This window comes from Diadema antillarum, unplaced genomic scaffold (assembly GCF_040938485.1).
Source record: "Diadema antillarum isolate AM-2024a unplaced genomic scaffold, OU_Dant_1.0 seq00000839_RagTag, whole genome shotgun sequence".
In the NCBI taxonomy this organism is placed as follows: domain Eukaryota; kingdom Metazoa; phylum Echinodermata; class Echinoidea; order Diadematoida; family Diadematidae; genus Diadema; species Diadema antillarum.
Window position 1 is genome coordinate 46650 of NW_027271715.1, and position 26053 is coordinate 72702.

Genomic DNA, 26053 nt, shown 5'->3' on the forward strand with positions numbered 1-26053 from the left:
CTGGTTCAGGTTCTCTGTATGGTCATTGTACTACACAGCCTACCGCACTCATTTAGTTATAATGCCTTACTATCACGCAGGAGTGAGCTTCTTTTGAGACAAACGACATAAAGCCTTTGTCGATCAGTGTGCTGTGATATCAACTATAAAGGCCTCAGCTGCCTATGTTGCATATCAATGTTTAAATTGGTATAAGAGATCCTACACCATTATCATTAGCAAAATTACAGAATGCAATGTCTATTGGTTTTAACTCATTAGCATGTCAAGGGTTCCTACAATCATAGACCTTGAGGAGTTCATTCACAACATTTAGAAATACTCTATACACAAGTAACTAATGGACAGCACCATACTGTTACAAGATATACAAATGACTTTTAACAAATGTGTGCACAAATCTTGATTATGTAAAGTACTATAAATACATTACCATAATTATATTTCATGAAATACAATTCATCATTTAACTTGAAAAGTCAAAAGTCAGTTGGCTGGGAATATCTCACTAACACTGCAGAGCCCCAATACAATTATGTATGGCCAGCATACCAACATACAATGTGTCATATAATGAAATGTAAAACCTCCTAGTCATGTTGAAAGCACTACACTGCAGCATAGATCACTAGACATTATTCTATTCATAACTCAACCAAAACATACTACAGCTAAAATATCAAACAAACAATGCATATTTCAAAATAGGACATATATAAACTAATTAATAATGTGGTACCATAGATGCCATAATTGGACTTGTCAGACTATTTTCTGAATGTTTAAATTGACCTAAAGAACCAAATTTATTGAATGAGAGAGTTGTGTTGTCACTTCCTAGTGAAGAGTTCCTGATTCCTAAAATTGATAAACAACGCATTGACATATGGGAGGCATTGGGCTGGCAAGTCAATAATATCAACTCATGAGATGCACTAAGATATAGACATTGTGAAATATTGTACACTGCAATATATAAAGTGTGTCTTCTAATTGTCATCTCTAACAATAGTTTTAGCATAAGATACTGCTGTACTTTTCTTTATGTAGACATTATGTTAAACATAATATTATTAAGTACTTCATTTTTTCCCTACCATGCCCCCCCCCCCTCAAAAAAAAAAAAAAAAGAAAATGTAAAGGATAGGAAAAGCTGATGGAGTAAGGAATTACAATGAAAGAAGTAAGATGTTCTCATTAATAGTTAATGATTTGTTAGGGTCAGAAATTTTTTGGCAAAAAGACACATGACTACATTTCATCCTGAAAGTAAATGAAGTACAAATCAGTAACATTCTGTTGGTAGTTTTTTCTTTGAAAACATGACTCATTCAGGGTATGATAAAATGTTCAAAACCTTTTTCATATCCCAACTTTTCAAACACCTTGCAAGTAAACACAAATATGCCATACTGGAATAATGACTTGCTGTAATGATTTTATCTAAAACATACTACATAACTTAATGTGTGTAATATGATTCGGTATGGGAACATGTGCACAGAATATTGGTTCCTTTTAACATCTACAGAAGTATCTCAGACTAGTTTGGCCATAATTACCGTATGTCAAAAAAAAAAAAATAACAGGACCCTCCGCAATGATATCTGTAAAAATATTGAATCAATCTAAATACAAATTCACAGTATGGAACTATAACTCATTGCCCACATCTTACAGAAAACCCCATTTGATATGCTTCAGTGGTCAAAGAGAAATGAGGAATTTTGTAGAGGATGTCGGGAATCTCTTCCCTCCAAGTTCTGTCTATTGTATTCACACACAAGATCATCAAAGTGCTAAACTTAAAAGAATCAGACTCATGACATGCTTTACAACAATCCACATTTCTCTGTGACTGCTTAACCAAATCAAATGGGGCATTCTGCAAAATAATGTTATGTTTTAAGACCCTGAAGTAGCATTTAGACAATTTAATCATATTGGGTGTTATCAATGCTAAAATCTGATTGTAATTTTTGTTGGGACATACTGTATAAAAAAAAAAAGGTTAATAAAGTGTAAAACAGTATCTAATACAGCTCCCTCAAACCACTGCAGTCAAACTTTTTGCATAATGCCGTTCAAATATGCTTCAGCAAAATGTTTTATCACTAAAAGGAAGGAAGGTTGCTGATGATTGAACTTCAACTACCAAGAGTACTCCACCAGTCTTCAGACGTTAGCATAATCAGTGGCTGAGATACCACCAGGTGAAGTGGCTTTAGCTCCAAAGTGAATGTTGTCATAGCCATCAAGATCCTCCATTGAATTGGCTCGGAATGGATTAGGATGTCGCTTTCTTGGCCGGGCATAATTGGCTTGATCAGTCCTGTCAGGGGAATCCCCAGGAGGAGGAGCATCGGGTGAATATCCAACAGCGCCATCTATGTCCAGACTGGCACCATTGCCTTCATCCATACCAGGAGGTGTAAGGTGAGTAGAGGTGGTTTCATTAGATGGGGGATCACCAGCCAGGTTTGCCCCTGTGGCCTTACTCACCGATCCAACAGGATACTTCAAGTAGCGTTCATCATCAATTTCTCTTGCTTTCTCTTTGTTGCTGGCAAGATCTTGAAGAGCTGCTTCAAGGCGTGGTCGAGTGGCTTCACTACTAGCTCCAGGCAAGTGGCCTCGCAGACTACTGAAGGGACTTCTTGTCAGCCTACTCCCTTTCCTCTTCACTTTCTTGGATTCTTCCTCATGCTTCTTATCAGCAGCATCATAGTCAATGTCAGGTGGTAGTTGGAGTGTAGGAGGTTTCTTAATGTCTCCCTTACTGTCCATAGGAAGAAGGTAATCTTCCATCTCTGGCGGAATTTCTTTCAGATGAGAATAATTCACCTTACCGTCACCTGTAGGGGGCAGCATACACAAGAACTATGTTAACAACACCATGATGGCATGACAGATTCTCATTGACTTTAATACATAACAAAAAGCAGGCAATAATTTCCTGTGAGAATAAAATGAGTGCAGTTTAGCATCCATTCACACCATATCTAGTTGTGACATGACAATAAGGCAATATAGGACCAGATGGTAAAGTATAGTGGGTAACATGCTAACCCCAACTCAGAGAGTACTTCTATGAGCTTTACCATTGAACCTTCATGCAAATAAATTTCCGTATGTAATTTAAGAAAACAAATTTGTACACATCGCAATGTATTTCTTCCCTAATGAAATAATTCTATTGCTCATTTGATTAGATTTCACAGTTCTATGTATATGGCTAATGATCTCCATTGAAAGCAAAGGGCAACTTGACATGGCAGGATTCTTTAACATGTTTCACAGCTTAGTTTGACACAAGTTCCATTTCATCAGAACGTTCAAAACCTCTCTACACAAATATGATTACTGTCTCCTTCATTTGCTTATGGGTATTCATTTCAGCCCTTGTGAGAGCTCTACTCTTAAATAGAAGTTTACCTTTTATCCCTTCATCATCCTTATCTCCTCATAGGTTATCTCATCAAAAGACTTTTTTTTTGATACATCAAAATGCTTGATTGTCACCTACCCATCCTGATTTGTACACTTTCGAACCTCTCTACCTAAAGCAGCATTTTAACAAGGATTTCTCAACTTTCTTTTTTTTTCAGGACTTAACTTCACCTTACTTTGCAGTCCAACATCAAGCTTACCATTCTGTGATAATAAGCAACTTGTATAAAACTAACCTTGAAATCCAAAGTTGTGTTCTCCTCTGGGTACACCAGACTTTCTTCTCAGGTCATACACCATTTCTCTCAGCATCTTAAAGGAAGGACGATCCTCGGTCAGTTTTGCCCAACACATTCTCATCATCTCATAGCTTTAAGAAAAAAGAAAAGTTGCTAAACGTTAGGCCCTGTCAGATCAAGAACTAATACAACTATCTCATATGTCTCTCCTATTAAACATAATGATGCTTTTCAACACCTCAAGCAAGCCATGCTAGACTTCTCTGAATTTGGCAGGCAGGGGTCACCTTGCACACACAGCCTGGTGATACAGAATAAGGTGACTCATAATAACTCAGTCTATATCGTCACTTTTTCGTCATAAAAAGATGAGCATTTAGGAGACATTGTCTCTTCTCAACAACAGAATAAACACACAATTATGTGTCTTCTCTCAAAGCTTGACTTCAAATTGTTCTGTGGAGACAGACCAAAATTTCATGACAGCCTGGATTCTCTCTCTCTCTCTCTCTCTCTCTATCTCTCTCTCTCTCTCTCTCTCTCTCTCTCTCTCTGTGTCTCTCAACTTTGCCCAAACACCGCCTGTCTCTCATGACTAAAATCAGCAGATGAAAATGATAAAACAAAGAACATGAAAGATTATACAAATCAATAGCAACAAATCACTGCTTATTTTACTCACACATCATCAGGACAATTCTCTGGCTGTTCAAGTCTACCTCCAGCTTCCACAAATCGCAAGACTTCTACGTTGGATCTGGCTGGATACGGCTGTTGACCCCTAGACATTATTTCCCATACGAGGACACCAAAAGCCCTATGATAACAATACAACATTTAAATCATTACAAATTAAAAAAAACCTGCTTCCATAAGTCACCCAACTGTCACTGCTACATTTCACAAATAACATATTATCCTATCAACCAATTTAGCTTTCACTTTTAGCAGCAAGCAGTACTTTAATAGTTCAGCATTTTATCATGCTCAGCATAATATAATGCTGGTCTAGATCCATCCATTGAGTAGAATAAGGGTTAGGGGTCATGGTTGACAATGCAGTGTGAATTAGTTTGGTCTTTTTATTATGAATAAAAGAGAATTGTGTTCACAGAGGCATTCACCCCTTTTTGCAGAATATAGTGGCCCCCTTCAAATCAGGAGGGGTCGGGAGAAAAACTCTTCTCCCGTTTACCAGGGGATTCCACTCTAAATGGAAGCTAGTATTGGCCCTTGAAAATCACTTCACATGAACAAAGTAAGTGGGCATTATTTATGCAAAGCCACACATAAAGTTAGGTTAACATCCCTAACTTTCCGTGGCAACAGTATGACATTTTAACTATTTAAACGGCAATAAAGAATGACACAGCAATCTAAAGGTTGGGGAAATTCATCCCTGGAACAGCTTTATTCATTTATGGTGCATAACAATCCTCTTCTGATTTCACAATGCATATCAAATCACAGTTTCCATGACCCAGAAGTGTGTACTGAACTGCATGTATGGTATGAGTAGAAGCCGACAGCACTTGACGTGACTGTCAACATAATTCTACCCACTGTATACAGTTAGAATGAATGAGAGGGCCTAAAATACATCTACATGAAGCTACTTTGTACATGAAGAAGCCTGAACGTTGACACTGCCACGGCCTGAATTCAGGCTTTTGCCAAAAAAAACTGGCATCCCTGTGTGTAGTCCCACAAACTACATCCTACTGATCAAAGTAGTTACACTGTGGAATTAACAGAATCTGTCCATAATTGGTATGAAAACAACCATTTAATTGGTAATAAAATGAAATCCCTGCAGTTTTACCAATGGGTTAAGTCAACATCTAAGACTTCAATGAGGGCAAAAAAGAAAGGGTTAGGCAAAATATGTTTTCATAAAGCAGTTTGTGATTTCAGTTGAGTGGTGACAATAGTACAGTCTACACACAAAAAGTTTTTAACAGTGAATTTTGTAGCACTCTAATGGGGTTCCTGCTAAAAGAGATTCCAGCTAAAAGACTCGTGATTATTAAGTGAGTACTGTGATAAGCAAAATGAGAACAGGAAACATTACAGACATAGAAAGAGAGAGAAACAAGGAAAGACATACCAGACATCTGACTGTATGCTGAAGTATCCATCCATTAAACCCTCTGGTGACATCCAGCGTACTGGAAGGAGGCCCTCGCCTTCTTTACGATAGTAATCATTCTTGTAGATGTCACGAGCCAGACCAAAATCTCCTATCTTCACTACCCTTACTTGGGGGTCATATGTCTTGGTGGACACAAGACAGTTTCTTGCAGCAAGATCTCTGAACAAAGAAAACAAGGGAAAAATGAGATTTCGTGAGATTTCTTGGGACATTTATATCTCTGAGGTAGCAATGCTGCTTAACAAAGAATTGCCTAAGAAATCTGAATCGGTTTAGATCAGTAATTAGCAATGAAATTAAATCACGATTTCTAAGGGCAGTGCTGCTGCCTGGTACCCAATTTAATCAAGCTTTCTGTGGACAGATTTCCCTCAAAAAAAAAGAAAAAAAAAAAAGATAAATCAGAGTGCTGTTGAGTTCAGCAGAACTGTGAAGTGCTAATTTTAATCAAGTTTTCAAGTGACAAGCTTCTATGTCCAAAGCTTAACTAAATTTTCATTCCAGACAGCAGGCTTCACACTTTGGCACTCAGTTTACCAGTAATCATGATCTCTCGAGGCTGCCTTTGACAACTTGCATGTTATCTCATAAACAGGAAGGAAATCCAATTTCTGACTGGTTTACTGTGGTCATTCAGTTAGTGACCAAACAAGTAATGACCACCAAGGCACTGACCTGTGAACAAAGTGTAGTTCCTCCAAATGCTCACACCCCTTGACAACGTCATAAATGATATCCATTTGGTCTTGAAGAGTAATTTTACTTTTTTCTGGTGAGGGCGCCCTCGCTGCTCGAATGTAAGACAGGAGGTCACCACCTTCCATCAATTCAAGAATGATGTACTGAGGGTCGTTGTCAAGACATACTCCCATCAGAGACACAATGTTAGGATGCTTGAATTTTCTGTGAAAGTAAAAAGTAAAACAAAGTGCAGACCATGAGTCAGACATATGATTTTTCTGACAGTAAGATTCTTAATGGCTAAAAACTAAATGGTGTGGGGTTGGTTTTCTCTACAGCAAGACATTAGCGTGTTTTCGCTCAGCGAAGTACGAGGGTTTCAACGATGTGGGAGCGATCTCCTGCTATGTCCGCCGTGCTCAAAGAACACTCCCTACGAAGTGGTTTTGCTGATTTGCTGAACGCGGACGTACGTAGACTGCCAACCATACTTGTAGTAGTTGTACACACTGTGTAGTTTGTATCATGGTATTGAACTTGCGATTAATCACAACTCTCTATATGAAACGGGGCCAGGACACAATTTCACAGAAAATAGCAAGTTAGAAAATACCAAGGTCAAGAATTAAGGTCTAAGGAGTTAACACAAATTTGCATGCATGCAGCTGCAGCTGCAGCTTGCAGATCTATGCAAACGATTCACAATGCACATCTCACGACTCACGAGCGGCGAACCTTGTTCTTCGATGTTGTTAAGCTCCTCATAGTTACTACAAAGTTTAACAATTACTCATTCAAATTCATAGTACGGTATAGCATTTTCATCTTAATTATACCCATACTTATAGTTTTAAAAAATCCCCAAAGAGCTCTGAAAATTGGTCGAATCCACTGTGATTATAAGGCCAAACCACCCGGTTAGAGACAACAGAACCTGGATCTGAACATAGAGGCTTGCAACGCACGTGTGATTCAATCATGCACGCCATGCATGGTGTCTACACTGCTACAAGCGCGCTGATTGGTTGTTGATTCTGTGTCCGGCCTCGTTGCGACCGACATAAATCTGGGCAAGACCCGTTCCAGATTTCTACGCTACGGCAGGCTGCCCGCTGTTACTATAGTAACGTGTCGATTTTTGCAAATGGACCGCAAATTCTACGTCCGTGCTGAGGATGCGAAGACCGCCTAATAAATGCCCTCAACACTTCCAACATTAAGCTTCATACAAATATGAAATCTGGTACACACAGTCTCAGTCAGCATACAAAAACGAATGATGTATATCAGTTAGAAAGACTCAGGCCATGCACATACACCACTCACATTTGGTGTACACAAGAAATGTGTGGACATCAGACAGGAGACTTACCCCATAATTGTAGCTTCCTTCAAAAATTCATCCTTCTCCTGGTCTGTTGCTCCTTTACGTAGAGTCTGACCATTCATTAAAAAAAAGAAGACATGAGGAGAAAACAGAGATACATGAAGAAAAGATGATACAGCTGTATCTTTTAACAGATGTATGTAATAATAAAACTGTTGCTTTCATGAAGTGTATGTATCTACAGAACATACAATTGTTGAGTTTCTTTTATGTTAAACACTTTGAAATCCTTAGTTTGGTGCAAAGGTAATACCATATATAAGGGAAAATGTGTTAGCCCTAATCTGTTATTAGCACTTAAACCAGGTAACACAATGGACAAAACTTGAATGAAGCGGACTCTGGACTCCCTACCACATCCTACCACAGCCACCTTCACAGCCAATCTAGACTCCATACCACACCCAACTTCAAAGCTACTCTGCACTCCCTACCACATCCACCTTCACAACCACTCTAGTCTCCCTGCCACACCCATCTTCCCAGACACTCTAGAATCCCTACCACACCCACCTTCACAGCCACTCTGGACTTCCTATGACACCCACCTTCACAGCCACTCTGGACTTCCTATGACACCCACCTTCACAGCCACTCTGGACTTCCTACCACACCCACCTTCACAGCCACTCTGGACTTCCTACCACACCCACCTTCACAGCCACTCTGCACTTCCCACCACATCCACGTTCACAGCCACTGTAGACTCCCTACCACACCTTCACAGCCACTCTGGACTTCCTACCACACCCACCTTCACAGTCACTCTGGACTTCCTATGACACCCACCTTCACAGCCACTCTGGACTTCCTACCACACCCACCTTCACAGCCACTCTGGACTTCCTACCACACCAACTTTCACAGCCACTCTAGACTCCCTACCACACCCACCTTCACAGCCATTCTGGACTCCCTACCACACCCACCTTCACAGCCACTCTGGACTCCCTACCACACCCACCTTCACAGCCACTCTGGACTTCCTACCACACCCACCTTCACAGCCACTCTGGACTTCCTACCACACCCACCTTCACAGCCACTCTGAATTCCCTACCATACCCACCTTCACAGCCATTCTGGACTCCCTACCACACCCACCTTCACAGCCACTCTGGACTCCCTACCACACCCACCTTCACAGCCACTCTGGACTTCCTACCACACCCACCTTCACAGCCACTCTGGACTCCCCACTTCCACTGCCTAGGATGTCCAGGGCACTGCCTTCAAAGACTTCCCCAAAAGCTCCGCTTCCAAGGAAGGTGATCAGCTTGAGACGTTCTCTTGGAAAGATTGGAAGAAGTACCTCTTTGCCATCATGCCTGGATCACAGAGGATTAGCAGAGAACACAAAGAGATTTCAATACATTCAGTCTCAACAAATTCACACCAAGGAGTTTACAACAGATTGATATAGAATTACATTGCGGGGTTACGGAAGAGTTTCATTAAGATGGTTGTTACGTACACTACATTTACAGTTCTCATATCAAATCCAAATCATAAGAGAACTATTTTAATATCTCTTAGTCACCAATCATAAAAATTTCATAATTGCAACATTCCTCATGACAGAGTGCAAAAAGTGTTAAAGTAAATCCACAAACCTGAATAGTTCATGGTCTCTGTACAAATCAAGTTTTGGCATCAAGTCAACTTTACTTCTGACTTCACTGAATAAAATAAGTAATCTTTCTTCTTCTTTTTTTCTCAAGACAGAGCCCAAAATGTATTCTTTTGATATCAAATGCACAGTTATATCGTGTTTTTGTGCATGTATGTATGTAAATATGTATGAGTGTAAATATCATGACCATATTCCTTATTTCAGACTCTGTGTGAATGCAAGCACCATAGTATAGCACTCAATGTAATCAGTGTCTTAATAGCCCTCAGTACACATCTTTCCATGCAACTGAAGTCAGAAGTACTTACATGACAGCATAGTTTGAGTTGTCCTGGCGTACAAGGGTGTTGGGGTAACTTCTAAGTTGAGCAAGCTCAACGTCTTCTTGGAAAATGGCCCCAGCCTTAGAATCTTGTTTTCGGTGGCAGCAAACTGAAATTAACACACACACACAAAATCAATACATGAAAAGCAGTCAAACACAATACAAGTGGCAGACCACCCATAAGCAGTCATGTTGGGTAATTCCAAGGCATTCAATACTTACCAAGGACGATGACTACTATGGCTACAATGACCAGCACAGCTACCACAGCTCCAATGATGATGAATGTGGTGCTATTATCTGAAAGTAAACATGATAATGGAGTAAGATTAATTCCATACTCTTAGAGAAAAAAGTATGGTATTTGCTCATGTTTACTGCTAATGAAAATCAATATTGAATGTAATTCCATTATGTGCTGGTGTCAACCTTTAACTCTTTATGTGCTGTGGTGTAAACCCCCTGTGTACAATGATGTAAACCCCATGTGTGCCACATTATTCTGAGACAGCAACATTGTCATGCTTTGGGAAAATAATCTGTGCTTCAAATCAATATAACTTTTACAGATTTTCGTTACTCTTGACATGTTAAGAAGAAATTTGTACAAAATGCCAGGCTTTGCTTCAAATCAATGTAACTTTTACAGATTTTTGTTACTCTTGACATGTTAAGAAGAAATTTGTACAAAATGCCAGGCTTTGCTTTGATGTAAATTGTGTGACTAATGTATGTTTGCTCTTCTTTCATATGACCAGTAGTGACATTTTTGTAGAGGCAGAACTTTTGCACACAAAAGAGTGACAGAAACTAAGAATTCACTCGCAGATAGAGTAGGGACACCACTTGATAATCAATCACCACATACATTAAGTACAAGCTACATGCAACAAGATTAAAATCACAAGAAATGCTTTCATTGTACTGTGACATATGGCGATTTATTAATTGGTTGGGTGAGTTTTTGAGCAGCGGACAATATGCGGACTTCGCACGCCGTCAAACAAGTTGGGCATGCGAACACGGCACAAAAAGAGTTAAAAAATGGATAAATGAAAAACATCCTTTTCTGCAGAAGAAAACAAGAAAAACAGATGCACTATACGTTAAATGTTAAGTAAAATCTCGTCAATGGGACAAAGGTCATCTTGTCAGCCATTGGTCTTTGCTCTATTTTCATCTTGATACTGACATATGGACACATTGTATAAAGGGCTCTTTACTAACTGTTTGGATTGGGTAAGGCAGTTCCTTCACTGATTGGGCTAAACGGTCCTTCTGCAACACCATTTTCAGCTGAGACCCTGAAGGTGTAGGTGTCTCCTGTAGCAAGGCCAACAACGATCCAGGATCTATCAGGGCCTACATAGACTTCTTCCCACTCTCCAATGGACAAGGCCCTGTGGTAAACACATCATGTGTACAAATGTTACAAAAATGAAGGAGAACTTAAGACAGGTGTACTGAGGCTATGAAAATATGGAGACAGATCAGAATGGAAGGAAACTGTGGTCTTGTTGACGGTTGGTGATATCAAGTAACATATCCTCCAGCCATATTATCATGGGCAATGCTTTCCATGAAAAAACACTCAAACATTTCATTTGAAGTATTGTGCTTTGTTATTAGATGTACTCAACTGAGGCACATGAGGAAATTTATTCACAACAGCAATATGCTAATATTTTTACCACATTTCAAACAATTATAAGATTTTTGCCAGATTCAATCAAGTCATCTTCAAAAGACCTCATTCATTAAATACACGTAGCACACTCTTTCACAATGTAAGCAGAATTCAACATATAGTACTTCTTGACAATGACAGTCATACCTAGCTTCCAGTTTATATTCAAGAGTTCCAGGTCCATTGGCCACTGGTTCTGACCACTGGACAACAAAGGTTCCAGTTCCTATCCCTGTCTCTGATACTGTAGGTACACCTGGTGCATCAGGTCCAGAAGCTGGAACAGAAAATCATTCAACAGTTTACAGAGAAGACATTTCAGAAATACTTGTTAACTTGATGGCAAAACGATTTGTAGAGTTAGACTTTTATGTATTCTCATGGATCTTCCCAAAACATGTAATACATGTACATACAATTCCAGAAACCACACATATTCTTTTCCTTTGTGCATGTACAATATAAATTCTAAGGAATATTCACATGAATATCTCTCTCTCAGTTATGACTAATTACAATGCCATACAAATGTAAACTCTATCACACTCACCATCAGTTTGTACAGTCAGAATCTCATCACTGTTGCTGTAAGTGTACTCCATTCCAGATGTGTAAAGAAGGTCAGTCCGAACCTCATAGTCTGTGAATGGAGTGAGTGGGTCTGACCTCCCTTCACCAATAGTCACACTGTAGACTGCACCTGATGTGGTGTTTCCACTTACGGCTTCTTGCCATTCTCCGGCTGTCTGCTAAAGAAACAGGATACAGAAAGGCAAAAACCTCAATCCACTGATAAACTCCACTCAGAATGTCTAACCTAACATAAAAGGTATACACTATAAGACTGACTGACTCCATCCATTGGCCAACAAGACATAAGACTCAACAATTCCATGCACTAGACTACCAGACTTAAAGGCATGGTATAGTTTTGTTTGAGACCTGGGTTCAGGTTTCAAACATTTTTAGATGAGATAATGAGAAACCTCTCATGACATATGAAAGAGAATGTAGTTCCAAAAAGAATTTAATGTTTATTGAATGAAAATTGGTTTTGAAGCGGCCAAAATATCCAAAACAAAGCAATCCGACTAAAAGGTGTGACCCACATTTTATTAGGATCACTTTGTTTCACTTTGTTTTTGGGTATCTCAGCCATTTCAAAACCGATCTTCATCAAATAAACTATGAATTCCTGTCAGAATGGTATGCTCTGTAACATTCCATACACGATTTCTCAGTATCTTGCAAAAAGTTAAAAGCTCAATTCTCATCTCCACCAATACTATACCATCCCTTTAAAAACTCACTGACTTCATTCATTGGCTTACCTCTTTGTATCTTATCCAGTGAAATGTAGCACTGCTGTCATTGGGGGCAGTCCATGTTACACGTAAGGTTTGACTGGTAGAAGAGACTAGCTGGACCATGGCTGGAGGTTGGAAAGTTGTCTCTGCAATGATGTTGCTAGGAGTAAAGCTATTATCGGGACGAGAGATTTGCAATGATTCCACCTGATAAACAAGTCAAAGAGAACCATGATCAATAATCTGACTTACATGATTCAAATGAAAATTTGCCCGCATTACAAATGAAGAGTTTGATTGCAAAAAAAGGGGGGTTAAGAGTCATTTTTAAACATTTTAAAGTAAAGTCTGTCATCGGATAGGGCGAAATAAAAATTTCCAATAATGTCTCCCTTGTTGCATAATAAGGAATATTCTTGAAGTTATGATTAAAAGTAGCCTACATTTTCTATCTACTTTTTTATTATCATTTTTAGCAGGGTTTAATCACATATATCTCAAATTGACAGGAGTGGAGTTAACTCATTTTGCAATCAAACTTTTGGAATAGTAATTTTAGAAATCGCCGCACAAACGGGTACTGCTTTATCAAGTACTAATTCAAAGTAAATTTACAAACTGCCTGAACAAACTATTTCAGTATGTTTTATTGTTTACCTACATTGTACTGTTCACCAAGTAATTGAGTACCTTTTCAATATTAAAAAGGGTAGAAAATTTCCAGACAAACATGATTTTGTTGCATCTTTTGGCTTCCTTACCACTGAATTAAATTGAATTCCTCTACTCGTTGATCTCCGTCTTACTTACTGTAAATGAATACTGTGTGGCCCCAGACAGTCCATCAATCAGCACTGAGTATTGTCCATCTCCATCTGACACAGTATCACTTGTCTGTGTCTTAAAGAACTGGTTGTCTGTAGAGTAAGAAACTCTAAACTCCAGCTCATCAAGGGGACCATTGACCTCCACAGGTAGGAGCCAAGAGACGTTCACCTCAAATGGAGTCAGGACCTGAACATCAACATCCCTGGCTGGGGAGGGGTCTGGAGTTTGGGTGGTATCAGTTTGACCAGTAAATATCTTTTTATCTTCTACAAAAGCCTTGCATCTACCTCAACCATAAACTCTGTTTTACAATGAGCAACAATCATTTTCACTATCCTCTTTTATCATGGAATTTTCATATGTTATGGATAAGATTCAATTTCCTGGGATAGGAATGGTCATTTCACAATTAATCAAGGTTTTGAGTATTTTGGCACAGTCACATAGAATGGAAGGACAGCGTGGGAGTCATATGGAAATAATTGAAAATAAAGAGAGAGAGAGAGAGACAGAGAGAGAGGGGGGGGGGAAATATTCAAATAGGGATTACAGAAATGTGTCTTGCTTCCAAGACTAGAGTCCTTATGATGTAAAAACTAAAACCTACAAGTGGTTTGAGAGAGTTACTGTTTGACTCACCTCCAGGACTCGTTCTGAAGATTGCTGAAGGACCGAGACTGGGAGACCCAACGGAGTAAAAATTTCTGGCAGACACTTGAGTGACATAAAAAGAATATGACTCGAGGTTCTCTATCCTAACAATAGATTCCATAGTCTCCTGGTGAAAGAAAGAACACATCATTTAGTCCGGATCTTGTTTGTTTTCATAAGTACACTTATCAACCAGCATGAAGAAGTCTACGTATCAGCACAAAGATAAACTCAACTGATATTAGAGTTAAGTAAATTAACCTATATCGATATTTCATCTCGTTACTCCTCTAATTCAGCCAAAAATAACAACTCTGTCACACACAAAACCAAGTTACTTAAAACCAAATGCTCTGACCACACAGAACAGACAGGATAAAAAGTAAGTATGGATGGGACTCTATGACATTCAGCTGACCTATGATATACATGCACACTGAGCTGTGCGCACCATCAACTTTGTAGAAGAAGCAGTACCAATGCACTTTGCACAGTTCCCTGGGGAATGGTTTCTTCCTTGAGGTGCCCTCAGCCAGACAATAAAGTTCAGCAGTTATTCCCACATCATATGATACTTGATACTAACAATACAAATCATTTCAAACAATACATGTACAATGTACAAGTGTATATACTTCTAAGACATAATTATTCTTATATTGTAAAATCTTTTTTAGATGAGGTATGATGGCACACTTAATTTTGGTGAGATCTGAGAATTTGACAGGCAATAATCATTGAACATGAATAGGTAGAAATGTGCGCTTTAAAAGAGTCTCACTATTATTATTTATCAAAACATAAAATTATCGCAGCGTATTAGGATAGGTTTCATGAAGGTAATCATTATTTTACCTTAGAGACACATGTCAGGTTGAGTGAGCTGCAATTAAGCTCAGAATTCTCACTCTCAATGATCCCATAGAACACAGTGTAGATGATTGCTGCTGTGCTTACACCAGGACATTGTGTGACAGGTGTTAGTGTTAGTGTCAAAGAAGAGTCATCTGAGGTGTCAAAGAGTGCAGGCTGGCTGTAGTCTGCTGGAGATAGGCATTCTGGGTCTGTCAAGAGATTACATACAATAACACATAACACATGGCTGGGACTTCACTGCTGATGCTATGGATTCAAAGAACACTTTATTTCTGTTATTGAAACTATTATCCTGAATTTTTGCATTTATGTCTTGTACTTTTGTTATTTTTGATTTGGTTAGAAGAATCTGAAAACTGAACTGAACTGAACTTCTGCTGCAAACAGCATCCATATGGCAGGGGAATTTACATGTATTTGAGGTACTCATGTATTCACTGGTGTAAATGAGTAATAAAGAGAAGTACTTGTACCAAGATGGCTATAAATATCATTGACTTGTCTCCCTCTCAATGGACGGAGAACATCATTTGGGGAAACCCCTGAAAGATATCACCATGGCTCAATCATGTGAAAAAAAAGTTAGACATACCATGAGCTAATGTAATCTATATACATAAGGAAACAAATTAGACCTGGATCCTGCATACAACACTTTTTAAAATAAGTAGTACAGTCTACATTGGCAGAATTATGTCATGTTTTCATCTATTGCAAGAGAATATTTATATTAAGTATTCATTCCATGTAAAGTCATGGTCAGTCACAAACACACATTCTGTAATTACAGTAATGACGATGATGAGAAGGGGATTGATGATTGTAATAACAACAACAACAACAACAATCACAACCATCACCACCATCATAAAACAACAACAACAGCCAAACTTGTTGAGAAGGATACCTGGATATGGCTGAAGACTGGTACCATATGCCACGACAAAACTGATGTCTGTTTGCCCAGTCTGACTGGTAAAATCTGCACCAGTCCACTTGTCTACACTGGCTACAATGCCCTGAGCAGAATTGGACCAGTAGATACGATGTGTGTCCACAGAGAGTGAGTCAGGAGGTAGACCTGTGGAAAAATGGAATTTCAAAATTCTTCTCTTTGTAAAGAGTTCTTACGAGCTACTTAGCCTACCATTATTGTAAAGGCTAAGGTCCAGGTAGCTTAGCACTGTTTTACAGGGGACTGTATAATCAATTTCATAGGAAGAAAAAAGGATTATAAACAGCTTCTCACAAAAGGATACTTTCCTTTCCTTTAGTGTACGATATATCGAGATGAACAGAACAATCAACATTAACACACATTACATGTAGTGTGACTGCAAACTTTGACTTTTATTATTCACATGTACATGAAATAGGGACACCACAATTATCAAATAATGTAAACCTGCTATAAGTGCATAGAAATGCAGTTATTGTATTGCATGACTAGACATCTCCTGAATTACAAGAAAAAATTCGAAAGACGAGTAAGTTGCTCTCTTTTAAACAATTACTGACTCAATTTGTGAGGTAAAATGGCAAATGTGTCTCACACAATTTTAGACAGTTAAGGGAGGTATAGAAGTGTAGTCGATGGGTAGTTCTCAGCTCAGAGTCAATGGACTGGTGCTTCTCCAAACTTTGAGGAAGAGGAGACATGGCCCTTGTGTTACTGAGATTGCCAAATGCCGGAAAGGAAAGCCTGTCAAAGCTGGACATGTCAGCACATTAGCAAGATCTCTGAAAGTGACTGCTGCTCACGATTCAAAATAATTGTGAAATACTGGTTGCAATTCAAAAGAGGGGAAAAAAATAGTTGAGGACACAGACCTGGGCTTCAATGGCCCTCTGGATGGTGAATTGGCTATGGCTCACTCCCTGGCACTTCTACTTGCTTATCTTACTTCACATCATTACAGTGAGAAGGCCTGGAGATCTGTGTGGCTATACTTTGGCCTAGTAAGGTTCTAAAGAGGTATTTTGACAGAAAGAAATTGGAACCTAGTTTAGCTCTCGTCAAAAAATGCAATGGTAACAATTTGGTTGTGGAGAAGACCTCAAGACAAATTTCGGAAATGGAAGAAAATCTATAATTCTGAACAATTTTGCAGGAGAGTTGATTTTACCTGAGTTCACTTGTGATGCAGCAGTGAAAAGAAGCTGACACTGACATCCTTGATCATCAGACACCCACAAGTCACCTGTGGCTGAATCTGTGAAATAAATCCTTGTTGCTGTCGGCTCTGAGCTATCTACAACGATGACATAACCAGGACTAAGACTAGAGGAACAGGAACAGTTCTCTGCTGATCGTCTTCTTCGGTTGATGTCATCAAAGATGGGTGAAATGTTTCCACCATCCAGGTCGGATGAGATCAGAGCTGAGCCAGACTGTGATACTTCTGTCCAAACCAATAAGCTGAAAAACACACAAAACGTTATTGCCTCAGCAATGAACTTGATCATATAGGAGATGTGATTAATTTCTAGCAGTAAGACTGAAGTCTGGATAATACTTTGCAAGTTCAAACTGTCATTCGTCGCTGGGGTGACAAGACCTTGTATCTGAAATTTTGGTGAAAATGATTTTTTTGGATCTGTGGTCAAATAGTGGGTTAAGTGATGTCCTGGCCAAATCCCAACTGTCTTACCCCAAAAATGAAGCCACTATGGCATGTCAAAGGAAAGACTATCCCATTCGCTATAGAGTTTTGGCCGCCATGTTTTCTTGCTCTCCTGAACATTTGACATTTTGTAGATACGAGGTCTTGTCACCGCAGCGACGCATAGCTTTTTCATAAAATAGCTAAGAGCCACTATCACATGATATTGATATTACTCATTTTAGAGTTCTCAAACAATATTACATAGAAGTCTGTGTAAAGAAACTTATTGTAATACACAATCACAGTAGGCCTAGATTGGAGTCATACATGAAATCGTCACAGACGCAGACACACACACACACACACACACACACACACATGCGCCCACAAAACAAAACAAAAACTAAACTGATCCCTGCAGTAATTTTCTAAAACTATTTGCCAGTCTGATGCTTTAAGTATGCATTCTTAATGTAACGCTTCCTAAATACCAAACAGTGTTATGCACTTGTTAAAATTCTATGTTGTTATTCTATCTGCTCACTTTCCCCACAAACAAGTAAACTAAACAAGTTTGATACTTAGACATAATAGATTTGTCTTGAAATTTCATATTCACCTCGTCTTAAGTATAGCATGCTAAATTTAGTAACAATTTCCAGTTAAAAAAGCAAAAGCAAAACAAAACAAAACAAAAACAAAACAAAACAAAACAAATTAAATGTGGGAATTAAGTTACTAGTTTCTGTTTTCTCCACTCCACCCCATCCCAAACAAAAAGAAAGGAAAAAATAACAACTCTTTCACAAATTTCTGCTGTAAAATGGGATTTGAGTTTGCATTTCTGGAGTGAGAAATAAAACTTATCTGACCTTGAGAAAGGAACAACCGCCACTCCTCCAATGGAGCTCCCTTCAGGAGCTGAGTAAAGTGTTTTCATGGCTGCTAGGGATAGAGGAAGGGTGGTGTCAAAGCTGTAGATACTTTGAGTGTCACTCCAGCACAACGTTTGAGAAATCCAATCAAGAACAAAGTTTGACTGACTAGGAGTTTGTTGTTCACCAAGGTCCAGAATCTAGAATGGATACACAAAGAAGTTATATGACATTCATGATAGGATGTTGCTGCTGAGGTGATATCAGATAATGACATTTTCTGAAAGACAAAAACACCGAGTGCATGACATAGCCCCCTCCGATGCCATGACTTCATCATTCATCATCAACTTCTCGCCATTAAGATCATAGACATCTCTCAAATGTAAAATGTTTCATTCATAAAACAGCAAGTACACAGCATCTGACCTTGGTCAGAGTCACTATCTAAACTAATCTTGACTTTAGTGGGTCAACACAGGCTCACATCCATGACTAGAGAAATGGTACAATACTGCAGCTATTTTCATACATCAAATATCAGCATGCCTTTCTCATATAATGAACAGTAAACATGGTCTATCATACTTTAATATTTCAATATTGAATAATGTATCACTAATACGCATGTATCCAATTTTATGAATATTTGACACACAGAAATCCACTTTATTTTGAGACCGGTATGGTGAATGGCATTCCTCAGAATATTACACTGTAATTGAAGTCATATCTATGCACAAATGTAATAAACACACTGTATATACATTGTACATACTGTATCAACTTTTAGAACTCCTGCCAAAATCTTTTCATTCAAATATCTTGTAACATTTCATTTCAGCATCACATCCAACTTTTAAGTGGCATTAAACATATTCAACATTATCATGCAGACTGCAATTGTGCATTTTATGTTGACTGTTGATTGTGATTGTGGATCATCAGTTATATTACTTCATACTGACATTTTAGCTTGATCATCCCTTCAAACTATATCAACCTGCTACATTCAATGTCATAGCACAACAGAGTATAGACAGGACAAGTGCAAGAGATGAAATTTTACAATTTACATCCTTTGACCCTTGACCTTCTACAGAGTTTTCACAAAATCCATATAGTGACACACCTTGCCACGCTACAAATCTACATGATATTCCCAATTTGCTGGGAGAAAAAAATCAGAATCATAACAAGCAATTACACTATCAATGAAACCTTGATATGTGCCCCTGACCCTTGCTACAAGACATTCATCTACCTTTCAATGCAAACTATTCACATGCATTGTAATACATCTCCCTTATACCAGGTGTGATTTAAAGCAGTCTCCAACTTTCATATGTATTTTTAACCTAAGCAACACAAAAGGGACCATCAGCCAATAGGGACCATCAGCTAATAGGGACCATCAGCTAATAGACCATCAACCAAGAAAAATGCTTCATTGATGGGTAGAATGTGTAAACAGTTGTGTAAACATCCAGCCTATCTGGTGGTATCAGCTGATACAGCCATTCATGAGCTCGAAACTTTACACAAGTAGACTTCAAAACAGAAATTGTATACTCAAGCTGTGACATTACAGCTTGAGCAAAATGCTAAACATTGAAGTGATATTCAATAAATCCTGCAAAACAAGACAAGTGGGTAACTTACCTCAGTCTCTGTGTCACTACGATAGATTTCATCTCCATCCTCTTCGACATAGAAGAAAATGTCATCCTTGGCGATGTACGCCAGGGCTGCAAGAGGAGTATCTCCACCAAGGATTGAAGTGGACGTTCCACTATCAAGATCTCTCAGAGTGACACCAGTACTAGAACTCAATGCCAGAGTGGGTGGAGGGGTGGACACTATGGAGAGGGGGACACAAAATGAATAGACATGACCAGATGAAGGGTCAATCAAAGTGATGGAGCACAGTACTTTAGTCCCAGAGGTATGACCTATTTGGGGAAATTATTGTGGAAATTTAGAAAGAGTCAGACTGCAATGCCTTTCAGCACATGAGTGAAAAAAAAATATTAACATGTTTTTAAACTAAAGGATGTGGCACACAAATTACGGTCTTGGCCACAGAACAAGCCCTCTTCAAGTACAATGTAGGCAAAACTAGATATATCACTACAGCGACTGATATGCCTCCGCCATAATGCATGGTTCTCCTAATAGGTCTATAGTACAATGTCTTGACAATGTGTGATCACAGTTTCACACAATTGGCAAAATATTAAAATGACAGGTTTGCCACAAATGTGCTGAATGTTCACTTTCCTAGAACTACATGTAGGTTCAATTGGATGAATGATTAAAATGTCAGAAACCAGGTCTTTGGGGAACTGATGATTTTTACTTGACTTTTGACCCTTTTATAAGTTTATGCATTGAGTAATTTTCAAGGTATTGAGAAAAAGTATAATTTCAGTATCAAATGGGAAAATAGCATTATCTAAACCTGGCCTTTGACCTTTGACCTCACAGTTCCAAAGAGAATCACTGTTAGGTTGAACATGCATAAATATGTAAGTTTCATGATGATACCTTGAGTTACTTTTGAGATATGGAGGAAAAAGTGCAATTCAACACTTTCACTTGACCTTTGACCTTTTGACCTTTGACCCTTTGGCAAGAAACTTCCCACAAAATATATATCGGGTAATACATGCATACATAAAGTTTTTAAAAAAAAAACCTTCAGGCATTGCATGAATATAAGGAAAGTAGTGATATTTTGAGGAGTTGACCTTGACCTTTGACCCTCTGACCTTTGAACCATGACCCCCAACTTCCCTAGATAATCACTGCCCATTGGAACAAGCATATATACTAAGTTCCATGAAGATACCTTGAACCATTTGCGAGATATGGAGAAAAACATGAATTTTCAACTTTTTTTTTCCACAAAATAACCTGTGACCTTTGACCTTTGACAGCGTGACCCTAAAATCCAAATAAAGTATTATCCCCCCAAGATATACCCTCATACCAAGTTTGATGTAAAACCACCACACGGTTCTTGAGATATCGACAAAAACAAAACGGGACGGACGTACGTATACGGACGTACGTACGGACATACGTACGAACGTACGGACGGACGTACGGACGGACGGACGGACGGACAGACGGACGGACGGACGGACGACCCGAAAACATAATGCCTCCGGCCACTTCGTTGGCGGAGGCATAAAAAAGTGATAATAAAATTATTGTGTACCCCTCCAATGTGACTATTCAGACTATCCATGCCATGGTGGCGGGAAGAGTAACAACAACAGTTTCTATGTGATCACTGTGGAGATGATGTGATGTAGTACGAGCCAAGGAATGGGTTCCATGACGTGGACTGAATTCGGTGTGACAAGGCCTTAATACAGTATCAGATTGACAAGGGTGTGCATTATTTGTAAGCGAGTGCATTGACTTCACACATTAAGATATTTTCTTCCAAACTTGAGCAATCAACACAGGGAGCTGCTTGATTTTGCATCCTTTAAAATACTGAAGGTCTGTTTTTTATTATCATTACATTTTCACATATCACCCAGTCTCCTAATTAACTGCAAAATATTAAGAGACTATCACAAATCTTACCTCCTGTAACTATGGAAACAGGATCAGTGGCTGGCCCACTTCCTACTTCAGTGAAACCCTCCACCTAGATACATCAGTAGAACACATAAAAGGAAAAGATAAAATTGAAAGATGGACTTTATTCTGTTCTCTTCCTATTTCAAATATTTCAAGATACCAGCAAAAGAAATTGATTACCTAATAAGAAAGTACTTTCTGTAATTGATAGTAAAATGAATAAGTAGTCTTTATTCAATGTGTTTCAAATAATCACTTTTACAGAGTGTGTTAATAATGGCATTATGTTTTGACTTGGCAATTATAATATACATATTTAAACATATCAAATAAGACAAAATTACTACCATTGTTTAAAAACAGAAATAGACATATTTGATTGAATTCTGGGAAATAGTCCCATGGCACAAGTGTTGTCATGTTCTTGAAAACTTTTGAATGATCTATACAAAATACATTAATTGCAGACCTGTAATACTAACCTGGAAGAAGTATGTACTGTTTCCTGTCAGGTTGAAGAAGGAGTATGTATTAGTCTCACTTCCAGCAGCTGAAATAATTGACACATCTGATGTATTAACTGTGATCACAGAAAGCTGATCCTCATCTGATCCCCAGGATATCTTATAGCCTTGCAATATACCATTGGCATCACTAGGCTGGGTCCAGCGAAATTCTGCAGAGTAATTCACTTGTCCTGTAAAAATGTCTTGTTCCTCAAAGGTGTAAGCACGGGGGTTGAGCGGAATGCTTGGAACTATGAAAATATAAGAGAAGTATTTACAAAATGAAGTCATTTTCAAACTAAATGTTGCAAGGAATCAATCCTTGAAGAAAACATTGATACAAGTCAACTCTGAGACAGATACAAAAACAAGGTCTCTCATTCACACTTTGCAAACCAAACTTAAGAAACCCACATGAATATTACAGGAAAGTATGTAGACGACCTACTGTATCAAAAGAATTTCTCCATGAATTATAAACTTCTGATTCTTCATTTCATGAACTGCAGATTATACAAGTCGTTTTCTTAATTCACATGTCTAAACTTACATGTTGTATAATCCATTTTCAACAAACTCAGTGGAATCTTTTATGATGTAAACTCGCAAATTGCTAAACAGATGAATAGCACTAAAAAACAACTGTCTTATATGATGTAATACCTTCCCTAATGAAGATACATAACACCAATGCATCGTATGACTGCTCTCCACATAAAAAAGAAAGAACCTCCTTACCAAAAACAAAAATTTCAGAAAATGGCTGTGTAAAAGAAAAGAATGTCAGCAAGTGATTTTACCAATTTCAGTGTACTTTATAATCCATGTAAATCAATGGAACTCAACAAATCATGTTGATCTTGTATAGTCTGGCATCAGATCATTTCTAACAATAGCCCTGTGTCTTTGGGATTCTGATCAAGACAATAAAAGGCAGCTTCATATAGCAGCACAGATCCATCGAACATCCTGGAAATATACATCAAAGGGCGGAGCTTAAGAAATGAAGTAATGCGTTGGTGAATTTACCTGACATTGGAGATCTTGCTTGGGTAGAGGTTGATGCAGCTGAGGCCCAGAATGTATATGGAGTTATTGATATCGTCAGAGCCTGGTATGGGTGTAGGTTCTCAATGGTGTAGTATGCATCCTGGGAAGAGAAGAAAGACATATTTAATCATATAACTGAAGAATTACTCATATGAAGATGCTTCAAGAAAGATGTTCTCTGCAGAAGCCTTAAACACTTATTTGTACACTTATGAGGGAGAAATGAAAGTATCACAAAACAAAGAAATTTAGTGTTCCTCTGTGGAGGAGTATACTGGTACATTTCACATGTTCACATTCAAATTACTGGTGTTTGTTTCTTTTTTTTAATCTATGATAAAGATAACAAGAAGAAGCACAGAATTACTTAATTTTACATTGCTATTTCATAATCTGGACTATAAAAATCTCCTTTTGTAATGCATTACAAACAGATGAAGCAATGCATGATTAGACTAATAACATCTCAATATATTATGTCTGATTGGACAAATAACAACACAAGTCACGATGACTTTGGTAAACTTGGAGCAAAGGCAAGAGAGCAATGTTAACAAAATTATCTGCATTTTATCAAATGGACCACACACTAGTGTGGTATACCCTAATACAGTGCAGAGTTATTTCCTATAATAATCAAACTTGTAGTATGGGAAGTTAATATACAGTCATGCAAGTCAAACAATATAAACTACGTTTCTGTATTGACGTTGCTTTGATTCATTACCTGTACAAAGTTACCAATAAGGCATACTTTTATCACTAGTGGTAACATCCCTGTATTGATTCTCACCTGAACAATGTCATTATATGTTTCCTCAGAGTTTGTTGTTATGGCAACAGAGTAAAACACAGTCCCATAGCTGACCTCTGAACTCTCCTGCCAAGTGACGTTAAAGTCATTCCATACTCCAACAATATTGATTGAGGATTGTGGGATATCAGCAGGTATCACATTTGGGCTTTCACTAAATCCAGCTGTCATGAACAAAATTGACAATGATAAGTTAGAATCAATGTTAAATCATGTCAATGAAATCAGTGGTTTACATAACATGACAACTGACAAAGAGTTCAGGATGATTTCAAACCTCACTGTGGAAAGTGAAAATGAAAAACAAACCTACCAGCATTTGCAGGATTTGGGCGATAAAGACAGAATTTAAAGCACTTTGGAACTTATATCTAATATTCAATCTTGGAAAGCAGGAAAAGGTAATGTCATTATCTGAAGATTCTCCACTCTGTAGACACATTTGCAGCAATGTGTTGAGAATCCATAAATGAATTCTATCAATAATGAATTCTGTTGGATAAAAGGTAATCGCTGCAATACCAAATGATAGCATTTCATATTGTCTTTTCAAACTCTTGTGTAAATTACAGCACAAGTGTAGGTAATACTTTCCAACAGATGACAACAATTTCATAGTTTTGGTCTCCAAGAGTCTGCACTCTCCTAACACCAAACATAACTTCTGACAAAGTGGGTTGAAATTTGACTGTGTAATGTGAAAGTCTGCTGTAGGTCTTCCCCTCTGAAACCCCATGGGGACTCCCTTGGATCTGTCATGATAACAATTCTGTTGTGTGTCCTGCAATGGGGGTCTGGTGAAGGCTGTGTATAATAGAGGAGAATTCTGTATCAGCTGCCCCCAGCTAAGAAATGAGCCAACAAATCTGTTCAATATCTGACCTTGGATTCTCAAGATGAGTAGATATAAAGCTCATCACAGGCAAGAAAAGACTTAACGGGAATGATGGAGAACGACAGATGAGAAATAATGAGCAAAGGCTCAAGTGAGCTGTGAATGGTGAGAGATTACGTGAAGATAATATCAAATGATGTTTGCTTTAAAGGGCTCATACTATGTCTTGGTATCTTGATGCAAGAAGAGAAGACTCCACTCCCCTGCAGTCAGACACTGCTGCTTACCTGGCAAAGGTTTCAAAGACTCCTGGACAATGCTCATAGCTTGGACATCAGAGGCTGGAAGCAGAGCCTGCCTCTTGCCCTGGTCATCGCTGACCACCACCTGGGACTGGTCATTTATCCAAAACAACTTGGAGCTGTAAAAATGCAGTTCCACACTTCTGTAGAGATACAATTAAAGTGTCAGTATCATGAATTTACAGGTAGCTGGATGAAAAGATAACCCCTAAAAAGAATTAAAAAACAACAGCAACATGGAAAAATAAGTGT

The 26053-nt window shown here is 38.4% G+C and overlaps 1 protein-coding gene across 1 annotated transcript in view; it reads right to left on the bottom strand.

Moving 5' to 3' along the window:
• Positions 1-1599: 1599 nt before the first annotated feature.
• Positions 1600-26053, bottom strand: part of LOC139740156 (proto-oncogene tyrosine-protein kinase ROS-like) — a 50109-nt gene continuing 25655 nt past the window's right edge. The window contains exons 16-40 of the mRNA XM_071650744.1: positions 25787-25944; positions 24644-24828; positions 23830-23950; positions 22777-23051; positions 22298-22361; positions 20360-20556; positions 18695-18897; positions 17343-17635; positions 16124-16297; positions 15205-15404; positions 14329-14467; positions 13672-13907; positions 12886-13068; positions 12105-12303; positions 11702-11831; positions 11095-11267; positions 10090-10167; positions 9851-9974; positions 9084-9237; positions 7895-7959; positions 6517-6744; positions 5797-6000; positions 4372-4506; positions 3687-3820; positions 1600-2855 (exon numbers count right to left, since the gene is read on the bottom strand). Of these exons, the coding sequence (XP_071506845.1) occupies positions 2176-2855; positions 3687-3820; positions 4372-4506; positions 5797-6000; positions 6517-6744; positions 7895-7959; positions 9084-9237; positions 9851-9974; positions 10090-10167; positions 11095-11267; positions 11702-11831; positions 12105-12303; positions 12886-13068; positions 13672-13907; positions 14329-14467; positions 15205-15404; positions 16124-16297; positions 17343-17635; positions 18695-18897; positions 20360-20556; positions 22298-22361; positions 22777-23051; positions 23830-23950; positions 24644-24828; positions 25787-25944 (4732 nt within the window). The 3' untranslated portion in view covers positions 1600-2175. The remainder of the gene's footprint in view (positions 2856-3686; positions 3821-4371; positions 4507-5796; positions 6001-6516; positions 6745-7894; positions 7960-9083; positions 9238-9850; positions 9975-10089; positions 10168-11094; positions 11268-11701; positions 11832-12104; positions 12304-12885; positions 13069-13671; positions 13908-14328; positions 14468-15204; positions 15405-16123; positions 16298-17342; positions 17636-18694; positions 18898-20359; positions 20557-22297; positions 22362-22776; positions 23052-23829; positions 23951-24643; positions 24829-25786; positions 25945-26053) is intronic.